At 49.1% G+C, this 16,063-nt stretch overlaps 1 protein-coding gene and 2 long non-coding RNA genes across 5 annotated transcripts; 1 reads left to right on the forward strand and 2 right to left on the reverse strand.

The window, feature by feature from the left end:
* Nucleotides 1–671: 671 nt before the first annotated feature.
* On the reverse strand, nt 672–2,938 carry LOC107970046 (uncharacterized). The gene is made up of 2 exons (XR_010154270.1): nt 2,236–2,938; nt 672–2,149 (listed from the first exon to the last, which is right to left on the reverse strand). It is a non-coding gene; the product is annotated as an uncharacterized LOC107970046 (long non-coding RNA).
* A 94-nt stretch (nt 2,939–3,032) lies between these two features.
* On the forward strand, nt 3,033–15,569 carry LOC104003605 (uncharacterized). 3 transcript variants are annotated; one of them, XR_001712275.3, is made up of 4 exons: nt 3,033–3,272; nt 3,743–4,020; nt 9,393–9,701; nt 10,977–11,665. It is a non-coding gene; the product is annotated as an uncharacterized LOC104003605 (long non-coding RNA). The 3 variants fall into 3 exon arrangements; XR_010154268.1 differs by lacking the exon at nt 3,033–3,272 and adding an exon at nt 12,994–15,569 and having other exon boundaries at nt 3,311–4,020; nt 10,977–11,136; XR_010154269.1 differs by lacking the exons at nt 3,033–3,272; nt 3,743–4,020 and adding an exon at nt 8,426–8,582.
* Nucleotides 5,961–7,304, reverse strand: LOC107966159 (large ribosomal subunit protein uL3-like). The gene has a single exon (XM_054675021.2). The coding sequence runs from the start codon at nt 7,260–7,262 to the stop codon at nt 6,075–6,077; it is 1,188 nt and encodes a 395-aa protein (XP_054530996.1). The 5' UTR covers nt 7,263–7,304; the 3' UTR covers nt 5,961–6,074.
* Nucleotides 15,570–16,063: the final 494 nt, after the last annotated feature.

Here is a 16,063-nt window from a genome sequence, read left to right on the forward strand (position 1 = left end):
AGCCATGGCAGCCACTGGAAACCTCAAGGCAAAGGCCAGAGAATCTCAGAGATGCAGAGACAGAGGCCTGACATTCTAGAGCTAGAGAGTAAACCAAATTAGAGTTGTCTTTTCTGGGCTTCTTGTTAAGTGAGTCAATAAATATCTTTTTAACTTAAGATGGTGCTTCTGAAACTTCAATGTGGACATGAATCACCTGGGGCTCTTATGCAAAATGCAGATTCTTATTCTGTACATCTAAGGTAAAATATAAGATTCTGAATTTCTAACAAACTCTTGATGCTGATGTTGCTGGTCCATGGACCCCACTTTGAGTCATTCGACTATAAGCCACTTTTAGCTGCATATTCTGTTACTTGCTGCCAAAAGCATCCTAACTCTTTTGACCATTTGCATAGTAGCCCCACCCACTGGATGGAACCCAGAGTCTCATCTTCCCATCAATCAGATTCACCTTCCTCCACCTGTGGGAGGAGCCAAGAGACAAGTGCTTGGGGAGAAGACCATCCTCCTTCCAAAAGGCAAGAGCACTTCCTGGTGTTGTGAGCCTGGGTGAGAGAGAGATGGAGGAGGATGGAGGTAGAGCCAGATGGCAGGGACAGATGCTGATTTGGGGATGTTCTGGGTCTTCGATTGCCTCTTTATGGTCTGTTTATGAAACCCAGACGCCCTTTCAGTGAGAAGCAATTCTGCCATGTTTATTTTGGGAAAGAAGCCACAAAACCCAAATTGTCATCTATTTCCCAGTCTTTTTCAGTTTCCAGGCACATCATCCTTTTCTACGCCTTGGAGAACATTTCAAGCCTCCTGGAATTTTTCTCCAAGGAGGGACCTCAGGGTCACTGCAACAGGATGGCCTGCTGAACCACCAAGAGGCCTAGGATCCTATCCTGAAAATCAGGGATTCCATGTGGGTCTCTCAGGCCCAGCTCTCTTGTGAAATTGAGAGCTTCAGATTAGTCATATTCGGACGTTGAGAGGCGGAGGGAACACTGGAAATGGCTCTGTCGCTCATTTGCTGTGTGTCCTTGGGTAAATGATTTGGCCTCTCTGAAAACCAGTTTCCTCCCCTGTGAATGGCAGAAGTTGGGTCAGCTGATTTCTTAGGGCCCTGCCTGCTCTAAGCATTTCATGGTCTCAAAATTCTTGTAAACAGGACTTAGCTTAGGTCAGTGCTCTCCATGTTGGCTGCACATTTGAGTCACCTGAGGGACCTTATCCACTCTGGTGCTTCTGTGTTCTACCCAGATGATCTGATCTGATAGATTTGGGGTCCAGCTTGGCCATCAGGAATCTTTAAACCTTCCCATGTCACTAACATATAGCCAGGATTGAAAGCCACTGGGCTACGCCTGATTTCACAGAAGAGGAAACTGGGCTCACATCTCTGGTCAGCAGGTCAGCCACCAGCAGAATCCAGTGACTCCCGCTTGCAGGTGTGGGACCTCACAGCCACCCTCTGCAGTGCAGTGCATCTCTAGGACCTGGGGAACATTGCACCTTTCCATTCTTCAATAAACTTCTCCTCCATCTCTTTCCCTCTCTGCCCCGCCCCTCGCTCCAATGAGCTAAATCTTTCTCAAGTAGCTCCCGCCTCTGTCCTGTGAACGTGCCTGCCAGGAGGAGTCGCCACGCCTGGTTACCTCCTTGAACTAGGGAGGAAGGAGGGAAATATGGGCTTAGACACGTGGAACTCAGGGTCTCCCATGTCACTCTGACTACCACCCAAAGCACCTTGCTCTGGGTTTGTCACAGGACAAGGGGAAGCTGCTGTGATGTCACTGAGGGTGATGAGAAAGTTGAAGAAGAAAGAGCAGAGAAATAGCACATCTGTAATTAGACATTCTTCCTGGTTGCTTCTTTGCATGTTGGAAAAGGCTTGCTACAATCCAGTCATGTTTAGCCCCTTGGGGTCCCTGGTGCAGTGAGTCCAGGACCAGGACTGGGGGCTTTACTCACAGCTGCCTTCCCAAGTCCTGTTGACCTTTGAGCATCTCCTGCCCCAGGGCCCAGGAGAGCGCTGCAGCAGCCACAGACAACATGAGATGCTTCTCTGGGTGTGCCTGGCTTCACCCTTCTGTGCTTCTGATGGCAGAAGATAGAAAGTGGCTCTTCCTTCCTTGCAAGCATTTCCATCTCGGAAGACTCTCTGGGGAAAGAACACGAAGGGGGAGAGGCTTCCTAAGTCCCTTCACTGGGGGCTTATCCGTGACCGACGTTCCTGGAGATACATACATTTCATCAGTCACTTTCCATCTCACTCCACTCTCCCTCCTCCTCTCTGCAAGCTTACACTGCAGCCCGATGGAATTACACACAGTGCCTTGCATAGGCCAAGGTTCTTCCACCTCTAGTCATGCTGTTTCCTGTCCTGGAACCCCCTTCCCAACTCGATCCTGCTGAGCAGCCTGGGATCTGTGTACGGGACGCCCCTCAGAGTCACCCAGACACAAGGGGAAGCTGGGGTGTTTATTTCCTGCCTCTCAGTCACCAGTGCAGGCCTGCTCCTGGGGCACTCACCCCCAGCATCTCCAACGCTAAGGCAGCTCAGAGAGCCACTTTCCTGTCCAAGCAACCCTTAGAGACCATTCCCAGGAGGAGCGAATGTCCACCTGTGTGGCGTCCTCCTGGGGCGCTCCTTCTAGGGGGGACCCCAGTCCCTCCTGCCCTTCCACCCAGAATCCTCCTGTCTCCTGGGTGAAAACTGGAGCCCGGATTCTAGCTCTGCTGTGTCTCTCAGACTCTGGTGAGTGTCAGAATGTTTTGGAGGCCTTGTTAAAACTCCGATGGCCAGGCCCACCCTGAGGTTCTGATTCAGGAGGTCTCAGCAGAGCCCAGAGCTGGCTTTCCCAGCAGGGCCCCGGGGTGCTGATGCTCCTCCCCCTAGGACCACCCCTGAGAGCCCTGGCTCTCCACCAGAGCCTGCTCACCTGGAGACAGTGACCACAGGCCACACGTCACCCCTCACTGCTTCACTCCACGCCCTCTCCTGTGACCTCATCTCCTCCCACCTCCCCCTCGGTCACGTGGCTCCACCTCCCTGCTGTTCCTCACCCAGGATCACCAAGGTCTCTCCTGCCCCGGGGCCTGTGCACCTGCTGTGCCTCTGCTTGGGGTGCTCTTCCCAGGGCTCGCTCACCTCCTCAGAGAGGCCTCCTGACCCCTGACACGGCCTTGCCCTTCACCTCTATCGTCCTTTAGAACAGCCCCCACCTCCCGCACATCATGCAGTTGCAGGTTCAGTGGCTACTGCTTGTCCTCCAGACTCGAAAGTAACTCGTGAGGTGGGGCGGGGGCGGGGGCGGGGGCAGGGGCGGGGGCGGGGGCGGGAAGGCGGGGGAGTGTTTTGTTCCCTGCTCTGTCCCGGCACTCAGAGCAGTGCCTGGCAGGGGTGGGTACTCAGTACACACCTGTTAGCAAGTGACTCCGATGCAGGGACCGTTCTCTCTAATCTCCAAGTCCACCTTTCTTATGTTATACTAAGGATTTTCAGTGTTTTTTCATGCACCATCCAATCTTTTTTGACTTTTAGATCATATGCCTCAGAGCCCATCTGGGTACAAAAACACCCGTTTTCAAAAAAGGAACCAGAAAGTGGTTTCACCTCGCTTTAGGATGTGAATGAAAGCCTCTCCTTCCGTCTCCCGAGAACGGACTTTCAGAAGCTGCAGGTGCCCAGGTCCAGGCCCCACGCTGTGGCCCCGCAGGGACTGTACTCACTCTTTATTTTTCTCTTTTCCAGCTCTCCACAAGCCAACAGCTCTCTCCTGGCTTTGATTTTCAACCATTTAAGTTGAAAAAAATTCAAAACAAATGAAAGGCACTTAAGAGAAAGCCTTGAGGAGTTCAGCAGGCCACCCGAAGTGAAGGGACTCCTTTGGGGGTCTTTGTTGTTATCAATTATTTATTGAGCCCTGATGTGTTCCTGGCGCCACCAAGACTGAGAGGAGACAGGGTCCCTGCCCTGGGTCATCCCAACGAAGAAGGGAGAGTTTGTGAAGCTTAAAAATGTCCCAGATGGTAAGACAGTTACACGTCATACCTCAAGGCTGCTCTATACTTTTATTATAGTTTTATTCTTAAGGCTGTTTATTTATTTTCTGATGTAAAAGGTAATAGAAAGTTTATAAACTATTCCTAGAATATAGACAAAAAATAAAATTCGACTTCGTCCAGCATTTTTAATGCACATGTAAGAACTCTACTTGGTTTATGGCCGGGCGCGGTGGCTCACGCCTGTAATCCCAGCACTTTGGGAGGCTGAGGCGGGCGGATCATGAGGTCAGGAGATCGAGACCATCCTGGCTAACACGGTGAAACCCCATCTCTTGCTAAAAATACAAAAAATTAGCCGGGCATGGTAGCAGGCGCCCATAGTCCCAGCTGCTCGGGAGGCTGAGGCAGGAGAATGGCGTGAACCCGAGAGACGGAGCTTGCAGTGAGCTGAGATCGTGCCACTGCACTCCAGCCTGGGCGACAGAGTGAGACTCCATCTCAAAAATAAATAAAAATAAATAAAAATAAAAAACTACTTGGTTTATGAAACTGGGATTTAGTTTGAACGTGTACTCTTCAGAATCTGCCTTGAGTTGACATCGAATTACATCACCTACATTTATTCATTTTTCTTTTCTTTCTTTTTTTTTTTTCAGAGTTTCGCTCTTATTGCCCAGGCTGGAGTGCAATGGCGCGATCTCAGCTCACTGCAGCCTCCATCTCCAAGGTTCAAGCAATTCCTGTCTCAGCCTCCCTGAGTAGCCAGGATTATAGGCGCCCGGCTAATTTTTTGTATTTCTAGTAGAGACGGAATTTCGCCATGTTGGTCAGGCTGGTTGCTTACATTTCTTTATGTCATAAAGCAGGCTTCAAAACAGAAATTTTAATCTCTTCAGAATATTCCATCACATAGATATATGATAATTGCCTTCAGTAGTCCTCTATTGCTGGATGATAAGTTTTTTTTTTTTTTTTTTTTTTTGGTTATTATAAATAACACTGCCATGAACTTCCTTAGTTTCAAAAGATTTGAATCACTCTCATTATAATTTCAGTTTATTTATTAATTTAATGTATTTTTTGAGACAAGGTCTCACTCTGTTACTCAGGCTACGTTACAGTGGCGCAATCGTAGTTCACTGCAGCCTCAAAATCCTGGGCTCAAGTGATCCTCCCACCTCAGCCTCCTGAGTAACTGGAACTACAGGCGCACCCCACCACACCCCACTAGTTTTTAAATTTTTTTTTATAGAGACAGGGTCTCACTTTGTTGCCCTAATTTCACTTTATAAACAGGAAGAAAGAAAACCTAACTTTAAGTTTGAAACCAAATCCTAATGCTTTCTCACAGTTCTATTTGCTGAGGTTAAGGTGGGTATGAAGGATGTTGTTGAACCCACTAGGCTGCAGTTGCACCGAGGCACTGTGGGTCTCCACCAGGAGTGAGCACGGGCTCCCAGTGACCCCACCAGCACCTCTTGTTTTTTTGTTGTTGTTTTTTGTTTTTTTGAGACGGAGTCTCCCTCTGTCGCCCAGGCTGGAGTGCAGTGGCGCGATCTAGGCTCACTGCAAGCTCCACCTCCCAGGCTGGAGTGCAGGGGCGCCATCTTGGCTCACTGCAAGCTCCGCCTCCCAGGTTCATGCCATTCTCCTGCCTCAGCCTCCCAAGTAGCTGGGACTACAGGTGCCCACCACCACACCGGCTAATTTTTTTGTATTTTTAGTTGAAACAGCGTTTCACCGTGTTAGCCAGGATGGCCTCAATCTCTTGACCTTGTGATCTGCCCATCTCAGCCTCCCAAAGTGCTGGGATTACAGGCGTGAGCCACCGTGCCCGGCCACTCCAGCACCTCCTCTTTCAAGTACAAATCCAGACCAAGGCACAGGGCCCCTGCTGGGTCTGACCTTTTAGCACAAAGAACCACCGAACCATGGGAAACACTAAATAATTTGATGCAAAGTAATTTCTTTCTTTTTTTTTTTTTTTTTTTTTTTTTGTCAGTGGAAAATAACTTTTATTGAGACCCCACCAACTGCAAAATCTGTTCCTGGCATTAAGCTCCTTCTTCCTTTGCAATTCAGTCTTTCTTGAGTGGTCCCATGAATGCTTTCTTCTCCTCCATGGTCTGGAAGCGGCCATGGCCAAACTTGGAGGTGGTGTCAATGAACTTAAGGTCAATCTTCTCCAGAGCCCGCCGCTTCGTCTGCACCAGCAAGGACTTGCGGAGGGTGAGCACCCGCTTCTTGGTTCCCACCACACAGCCTTTCAGCATGACAAAGTCATTGGTCACTTCACCATAGTGGACAAAGCCACCCAGAGGGTTGATGCTCTTGTCAGATAGGTCATAGTCAGTGGAGGCATTGTTCTTGATCAGCTTGCCGTCCTTGATAAGGTAGCCCTGGCCAATCTTATAGATCTTCTTGTTGATCTCAGTGCGGTGATGGTAGCCTTTCTGCCCAGCGCGTGCCACAGAGAAGGCTACACGAGCAGGATGCCATGCCCCAATACAGGCCACCTTGCACAGGCCTCGGTGGGTCTTGCGGGGCAGCTTCTTGGTGTGCCAACGACTGGTGACCCCTTTGTAGCCTTTGCCCTTGGTCACCCCGATGACGTCGATCATCTCATCCTGCCCAAACACTTGGTTCACAGGTACCTGCTGCTCGAGCCTCTCGCGGGCCCAGTCCAGCTTCTTGGCCACGGTGCCTCCGTTCACCTGGATCTCCATCAGGTGGGCCTTCTTCTGGCGCAGAGGAAGCAGGCGCATCTGGGTGTGGGCAATGACATGGATGACTTGGCAGTACTTCTTCATGCTGCTGAAGTCCTTCTCCAGCTGCTTCTTGCCATCCTCATCCTGCCATTTCTTGCAGTACTTGGTAAAGGCCTTCTTCTTAGATTTATGCCAATTCTTATAGAAACGCCTCTTGCATTCATCACTGATGTGCTCAGCAAAGACAGTCTTGAAGGTCCGGAGGCCTCGAGGGGTTTCCACGTAGCCCACAATGCCCACAACCACCATGGGTGGTGTCTCTACAATGGTCACAGCCTCCACCACCTCCTTCTTGTTCACCTTGGATCCTGGCCTGTCGACTTCCCGCACGATGTGAGTCATGCCAGCCTTGTATCCCAGGAAGGCTGTGAGGTGGACCGGCTTGGACGGGTCATCCTTAGGGAAGCTCTTCACCTTCCCACGATGCCTGCTGCTGCGCTTCCGAGGCAGGAAGCCGAGGGACCCATGTCTGGGAGCGGAGAACTTTCTGTGAGACATCACGCCATCAAATCCCGCCGGTAGAGCAGTAATTTCTTTCTTAAACATAGGGCATCCCTACAGTTTTCTGTCTTGTTTTTTAGCTCCATATGAAAGAGTCTGCTCTGGGGCAAGTCCACGAGGCCCTGAGTACCACTGGGAATGGAAGCTCCACTGAGGCACACATAAGCCTCTGGTGCTTCCGTCTCTGCCATGAGAGGGTGGAAGAGACACTGGGCCACTTCAAAGTTGTTAGGTGGCCAGTTGCTGGGTGGGCATTATGTGAGGGACACTTCACTTTCCCGTTTCTTTGTACCAGACAGAAAAACAGTGGAAAATCAGTTATCTCCAGTTTAAAGTTGATGGGTCAACTAAGGCTCTTTAGGCTTAAGAAATCAGTTCATATAGGTGTTTGTTTGTTTGTTTGTTTGTTTGTTTTTTGAGGTAGGGTTTCACACGGTCACCCAGGCTGGAGTCCAGTGGCACGATCTCAGCCCACTGCAACCTCCACCTCCAGGGTTCAAGAGATCCTCCTGCCTCAGCCTCCTGAGTAGCTGGGACTACAGGCGTGTGCCACCACATCTGGCTAATTTTTGCATTTTTGGGAGAGATGAGGTTTCACCATGTTGCTCAAGGTGGTATTGAATTCCTGGCTCAAGTGATCTGCCCGCCTCGGCCTCCCAAAGTGCTAGGATTACAGATGTGAGCCACCCTGCCAGGCCCAGTCCATATAGTTTTAAGCTCATTTGGATTTAATATAAAAGTTTAAGCTTTTGGCCTACTGTTTAATATTGAATTGTTCCTTTCATGGAATCATGAATGATTTTTCACAAGTTTCTCTTCTTTTTATAAAAAGTGACTCTGGTGGCCAGGTGCAGTGGCTAACACCTGTAATCCCAGCACTTTGGGAGGCAAGGCGGGCAGATCACGAGGTCAGGAGATGGAGACCATCCTGGCCAACATGGTGAAAACCCATCTCTACTAAAGATACAAGTTAGCTGGGCGTGGTGGCACGTGCCTGTAATCCCAGCTGCTCAGGAGGCTGAGGCAGGAGAATCGCTTGAACCCAGGAGGCAGAGGTTGCAGTGAGCCTAGATTGCGCTGCTGCACTCCAGCCTGGCAACAGAGTGAGACTCTGTCTCAAAAAAAAAAAAAATGACTCTGGCTCTGGCTCTATATCTAAGGGGTCAACTGCACCATTGTCACCACAATGCCATTTTCTGGAAGGAAAAGCTCTATCTGACTTCACAGTCCTTAGGAGCCTTGTTATGGAACCTGGTGGACAAACCATTTTAACTGGACATGATGTTGCTTTTTAATCAATGACTCCTGAAATTTTAGGTGAGTATGAGTCTGGAGTTTTAGATTACAAATAACAGGAAGCCAATTCAACCCAGCTTTTTAAAAGAAGTTTTCTAATTAAATGTGTTGATTCTGTTAGCAGAGAACTCTGGGGGCAGTGTGGGTTGCAGGCATGGGTAGATCCAGGTGTCAAATGACATTCTCAGGACCCATGCTCTCTCCATCATTGGCTCTGATTGCTCAGGTTTGGGCTCCATTCTTGGGCCACTCTCTTGCTCTGCAGCAAGATGGTCAATGGCAGCTCTAGGCTCTCACCCTCATCTTCACATCTCTAAGTCCAGAACAAAGAGCTTTCCACACCTGCTACAGATCTGGGAGAAGATGATCCTATCTTTCTTGAACCTGAGGCTAGTCCTTACTCCTCCCTAAGTTCTAACATATTTACTTAAAACAAGGCACTAATGAAATGACTATATAAGTGCCCCACTGCCTCAGTAGGCAAAAAATGTGTTTTTATATATAGCTTATTCTAACAGTATTCAAACTGCGGCTTGATCTTACTGAGCTACAGTGGCCATAGAGAATATGATTCTTTCAGACGTTTTCACAACAGATATCAACAACTTTTACAGCAACTATCTTTACACCTGCCTTCCCTTTCTCCTCATCAGATCAATTAGTCTGGTTTCTTCTATTTCCTGCTTACTTTCTGTTCCCCCATTACTGAACTTCTGATTGAAGAAATATACAGAACTGGGCACTGAGGCATTGAGGATGCTTTCAAGTTAGCAGTAAAGAAATACCCACAGGGTCATCCTGCCATCCCAACAATTGTCTTCTTTCTCCTAGGATAGGCCTCATCACTCCTCAGATGGTTCTCGAAGGATAACACACAGGCCAATGGGCAGCCCTAGGCCAGGGGGATTACCAAGACATGAAGACTTTCTTTCTGTCTCAGCAACCTTCATGCTTGGTCAAGCAAAGGTGTTGCTTAAGTCAAACCCAGGGCAGGGGAGAGCAGTTGAAGCAAAGTGAGTCTTTGGAGGCCCTGTGGTTGTGGGGTCTGGTGTGGAGACAATGAGAACGGAAAAGGTGGGAGAGGAGCAGTCAACCCGTGAATGGCCCCATTCAGACGCCTTTACCTGGAAGACGTGGCAGGTGAGCGCAAGTGAGCGGGAGAGTGGGAGAGAGAATGAGGAAGTGAGGGAGAGAATGGATGAGTGAGCACCTGCTTGGATGAGCCGACACCCACCAGGGATCATGAGAACACCGAACAGCTGAGGCATGGTGGCGTCTCTCAGCAGCCTCCCCAGGCCTGTGCCCCTGGGTCCTGACATGAGAGCTGATGACCACTTATTATCACTGGTGATGTCAAGAGGTGGCTTGGAATGGTTGTAACCGTCTGTTCATTTTCATCTCACCTCCACATCCACCACAAATACACAGTGACGTTGCTCTGCAAAAGCAGCAGCACACAGCCCCCCAGAAGCCCCTTCCAGGTAATTGCCAAAAGTTTCTTCCATATGGAAATTCTGTAGTTGTGTGACCTCAGGCTAGTTACACAACCTCTCTGAGCTTTGCCATCGTCTTCTGTCCTATGGTAAGAATGATACTGAGGTACTAGGGAGCTGTGAAGCATATGCTGTGAGACAACACAGCTGAGCAGCCCAGCCAGAGCCCCCTGGAGAAGCCGTCAGAGGTCAGCAGCTCCCGTCTCCTTCCCTCTTGACTCCTAATAGTCTGGGACAGAACTTTGCCCTCCCTTCTTCCTGTCCCAAAGATGCACAATGATAATGATGCTGATGGTTATTTAGTAAGAAACTTCCCAACAGGAACAGTCATCAGGAGGGGGCACAGTTGGATTCTCTCCAGTGAAGATGTCAGGATGGACAGAAATGTCAGCGTAATCGAAAGAGGACACAAACACCCCTGCTATTTTCTTGTCACCAGGAAAAGGCCAGCTCTAGGTTTGATGAATGTTTAGTGAAAGAAAGTTTGCAAAAGTAGAAAAGAAACTGACATAATGGTAGCCAAACAGGCTTTCTCTGCATTAGAAGAGCTAAATATACCCTTGCATGTCTGATTAGAGAAAAACAAAACAAACAAGCAAAAGCTCCTCCGATGCACAGAGGTACTGCTCCATTGAACTAGACCAGAAGAGCTTGGGCCTGCCCCTTGGGAACAGGGGTCAACATGATGCGGTGGGCAGGGACCCATCATCTGACAAGAAGATGCCCTGAGGGCAATGGAAAGCACGGTGTGTCGGGAGAAGATGGCCCTGAGGGCAGGTGCATTCAGGTGCTTGTGAGCGCTGCAGCATGTTGGGTCTCTAGTTTTGTATCAGTCAGCTACTCTCACAACAACGCTGTGTAACAAACCACCCCAAACTCAGTTGCAAACAATGATATTTATTTCTCATTCTCATGTCCACAGGTCTACTGGGGTTCATCCCATCTGAGCCAGGCCTGGCTTTTCTTGGCTGCAAGCTGAGAGCTGGGTCCAGGTCTGCTGAACCAAGGTTCTCCCATCTTCCTTGAGCCAGTGACAATCAGAGGCCTATTTCTTTCATGATGGAAGGCAGGAGAACAAGCAGGCAAGACCAGCTGTGCTAGCACATGGCACCCCTTTCCCACATCACACCTGCTAACGTCCCATTGTTCAAAGCAAGTAACACAACCAAACCCAATATCAACAGGACAAGAAAACAGACTCCACCTCTAGGTGCACAAACTACAGAGTCACGGACAGAGAACACAGATCTAGGGAAGGAAGCTGGAGAATGAGAACAATGACCCTCAATAACACAACCTCCCACAGGTTTCCAAATCCCCAACCTGAGCATATTTCCAAGGAAACGGAATCATGGGTTCGGGGTTTTAGAGCAAGCAATTTCTGCTCTCCCAGCTTAGTTTCCATACCCTTAACACAGGGGCAATGATGTCGCATCAAATCATATCTTATAAGTCTGTGATGATGTTTCAACAACTGAAGGCCAGAAAAGTGCTTAGAGCAGGGCCAGGTAGGAGGGACAGAAGCCAATAATAATGAGTAGCATCACTGTTAACCCGCAAAATTCTGGGAATTTCCTTGAAAGTCTAATTAGAGAATCATGTCCCCAACAATTAACAGTTATTTTGTTTTTTTTTTTTTCTTTGAATCTGAGAAAATACTAATTGTCACAGGGTAGAATATTTATCTGATGAGCATATAGAAGTTAAGGGCTCTTTGGAGTCATGGTGCTGGGTTTGGGTCTCATTCCTCCTCCTACCTGCCTTTCTGAGCCTCGGTTCCTCATGTGTAGAAGGGGTACAATCCCAACCTCATGTGTTTGTGGCAGTCGGGGTTAAATGGGCTAATGATTCTGAAGTGCTCCGCGCAGGCCTGGCAGGTGCTGAGCAACCTCAGGCCATAGAGAGAGCACTGATTTTGGAGTCAGGAGCTGGGACCTCAGGTCCTATTCCCTGGGGATCCGGGAAAAGTCCCTTGGCTTCCCTGAGCTTCATCTGCCCCACGTGCTAGTGAGGTGGCTGGACCAGTCAGGCCAAGGACGTCCCTGCAGCTATCTAACTTCCCCTTACTCCCTGTTCAGCAAAGGGCAGGAGCTGGGCCTGGCCAGGCTCCCACAAAGCCCAGGCGTGGCCATGCTCAGCTCACGGCGGGTGTGGGGGATGCGTTTCTGCCCTCAAAGGACTAAGCTCCAGTTTCTTTCTTCACTGAGTCCTTTACTCTCTGCCTGCGGGTGGTTATTTAAGACATCTCCCACCTGCAGGGGCCTCTTAGAGAACAAACAGATCGTTCCTTCAGCTGCAGTGCAGGCTTTACTGGGCTTGTTCCTGCATCAAGTAGACAGATCCTTCCTGAATGGAGTCGCCCCACAGGCCCCACACCCAGAGAGGGGCAGCCAGGAGCCTCCGAGGCTCTGCCCAGCCCGTCCTGAATGTGCTCCCTGCCCTGAGTGGAGCGCTCACAGCTCCCCGCATCAAGGTTTCTGTCTCCCCAAAGATCTTCCTCATAAAAACCCTTCTTCTCCCAGATCTCACAAACCGACATTATAAAAAACACAAACACCCAATAAGCACCATGTAAATTGATCACATACAAATAATATCCAAAAATAAGAACTCGTATAACCACTTTAAACTATAGAACATGTCTGTTGGGATTTGTGGGAGATCATGGATCACAGCTTCCCCCTGCTCCTGGTTCAGCACTGTGAGAAATGGAAGCGAGGTTCACCCGGGGACGGGAAAGCGTCAGCTGCCACTCATGAGGCTGGGGGGCAGGGGAAGCCGTTCATCCGTGGACACAAACAGGCGTCCTAACATGACTTCCATGAGCAGAAGTGGGCAGACAGGGCTGAAAAGCTGACCTTACAAGGCTGAGACCTGCCTTGAGCTCTGCCTGACTGCAGAGAAGGAAAGTTCTCTTCTTGCAACCTCAAATCTTCCAGATAAGAACCAAAGGACATCCGGCCTTTGCGTTCTCTCCACCAGCTCCCGGCTCACCCACCCAGCAGCTCAGCACCTGCGAAATCTGTCTCCCGATGCACACTTGCTAACCGCGTGGGTGTGAGCACAACGATGGGAAACAGCGGAAGTCCCCGGAGTGCAGACTCAGGAGTGAACCTGCCTGAAGAGTGGCGTCTAACGCACACGCTGTGGTCAGCTCCACCCCACTCTGGGTCCCGGGAGTAGGAACAAGTGCGTATTTTGCTTGCAGGGCAGGTGTTTCATCCACATTATTGCAGGAACAGATGAATTTAATTAAAAGAACACCACAGTGGGCACCTCTTCCAGGGATGCCTCCCTCTAAGAACATGACACTGAGATGATCAAGGTTCTAAAAGGGCGATCAAATTACTCTCCGAAAATGAAACTGCTCAGACAGAATGACAATTAAATTAATAACAACCAAGACAATGCCCAGATTTCATCTCCGCTCACAGCCCCTCCTGTGTGCTGTATGATCAGGTTCTTGGGGGTGGCTCCAGATACAGCAAACAGTCAGGATTAATCCACAAGAGTGAGCTGTCAGCATGAGGTTCCCCTACAGTGGAGCTTGCCAAGGTCCGTGGCTCCCAGGGCACCCGTTCCAGGGCTAACAGATGAAGCATGGAAACGCTGTGTGGAGTGAGCTAAGCAGCCGTTCTCAGGAGAAAACAGACAAATCCTCCTGCACCCTGGCTCACCAGCTTTGTGGCCTGTTTTATGTCATCTTTGCTGAGCTCCACCGGGTCACCCCTCCTGCTGGCTTTGTGATACTGACATTTCAGGCACTGGCACAGATATATTGGCCTTCCTGGCTGGGATTTCACGGACGGAGTGAGCAGTGCTGGCTTGGAGGAGCCGTGGCGGCACAGGGCCTGTGCTCTCAGCTGATCAGCGCCTGTCCTGACCCCAAAGGGCCCTCGCAGCACTGTTTGAAATTGCTCTTGCCATGTTTGGAACCGATTCCTCAGTACGTTTCAGACTCATTGTTGTGATTTTGGTTTCAATCCAGGGACACACCGTGGCCAATGGAGTGTCTCAACAGCATCTATGATCGCTGTTTCCCAGAGACAGCATCTCAGATACCGATGCTGAAAGAGAAACAGCAGCCTGTCCCCAAGTGGCAGGAAATAGTCCATTTTAACGGCAATTTCATAAGTGGCAGATGATTTTTATTGTAATTTTCTGGTGAGCTGATTAAGTGGAGGCAGAGTCAGTTCTGAGGCGTCAATGTCTTTAATAACTCGGGGAAACCGAGGCCACGCTCAGCGGGAACACTGAGTCCATGGAAAACAGGCCCTGGGCCCACTGATGTGCATAATTCCACGTTTGCCCCTCATGTAACCAGGATGGTAAATTACAGGTGTCAGATAATCACGCTCTGGAGTGGCTACTTGAGGATGCGATCGACCAATTTAAGCTCCGTCTGACACATGATCAATAGCCCGTGATGCTGCATGGAATTGCAGGCACAGTGTCCAAACCTGCAGAGCAGTGGCTCCCAGCTGGGGCAACTTTGCCCCCCAGAGGACACTTGGCAATGTCTGGATACGTTTGCAATTGTCACAACTAGGAAAGGAGGTACCCATAGGATACACAGGAAAGTCCTCACACAGTTGTATCCTGCCCAGACTGTCCGTAGAGCCAGGGTGAGATGCTCTGACAGAGCCACAGTGAACATTGCATTCCATCATCTGGGTATCTCCAGGAATGTATGTAGCTGGATGTCTGGCTTTTCATCTGGGTTTCACCAGCCTCATGCAGAACTGAAACCATGTGCAAATCAGTTCTCATACTTGCTCTCCTGCCTCCTTCCTATTGTAATTTTTTCTTCCCACCTTTTTTATTGTTACTAGAGAAATGATGAAGAAAAAGAAGAGGCTGGAGAGTCACTCAAAATTTTGTTTTCCTCAATTAAAAAGAAGTAATTTAGAAGTTACTCAATGATGTTTTCTTTAATTAAAAAAAAAACTAGTTTGGGAAAGCAGAAATTTAATGAAGACAGAAAACACAGGTTTCATGAAAAAGTTCAGCATCCCAGGAAAGGAGCAAAGAGAAGTCTGCAGATGAGAGTTGCTCAGTGTCAGGACTCAGAAAACAATACCCCAAGATAATGTTCAAACCTGAGTGCTTTGAACAAAGGATATTGAAAGACCTCAGAAGAGGGCCTCAGAACTCACATGTCTCTCTGACCTTCTCCTGTCTCTCCTTCACTTCCAAAGCATGATCTTTGGCCAGGGGATCTCTCTGGGATTCCCTTATCTGCCTGAGGGATGTACTTCCAAAAGAAATGTGACTGGCATGACCTCCTCCCTAGGAATCTCTTCAAACAGCCGGGAAAGACTGGTCACCTGAGAGGAGATTGGAAGTCCTCACTGCACTCAGAAAGGCTGTTGTCCATTCTTCTAGAGACTTTATCTGAATAACAAGGCAACCTTTGTTTACCATTCAGTTCCTCCCCTTTCCTTTCTAACTTGTCACCACCTCCCCCAAAAGCCTCAAGCCTCCACTCCTACAAGCTATAAAGACTTCATCCATCTGGCTTCTCCATGAGTCTCATGTTTTGTGTGGCTCTTAGGCATATGTGCATGGTAATACATGTGTATGCCTTTCCTCCGGGTAATCTGTTTATTGTCAGTTTAAAGCAGCCACAGAGTTAAAGACGGAAGCCTTCAGAAGGCTTTCCCTTTGCCCCTGCATCCATCACCTGAGAGCCCACCCATGACAGACTTGAACTATGGACAGAGGCTGCAGTCAATAGAGCCCAGGGTGAGACTGACTACAGGAGAAGCTGGGCCTTGGGGGATAAGCCCAAGCTTCTCAATTCTCAAACTGCAGGTTAAGCCTCTATAATGGAGCCTGAATTCCATTCAGTGAGTCTTGACCAGCATTTTAAAATGTGAAATAACAGAACTCAGTAGAAAATATCAAAGGGCATTACTTATAGTGAGGTAAGAATATTCTGCAAAATTTTAGTTTTATATTGAGTGTGTGTGTGTGTGTGTGTGTGCACGCGCGCGCCAGGCCTTGTTG

The sequence above is a fragment of the Pan troglodytes genome, chromosome 21 (genome assembly GCF_028858775.2).
Source record: "Pan troglodytes isolate AG18354 chromosome 21, NHGRI_mPanTro3-v2.0_pri, whole genome shotgun sequence".
NCBI lineage: Eukaryota > Metazoa > Chordata > Mammalia > Primates > Hominidae > Pan > Pan troglodytes.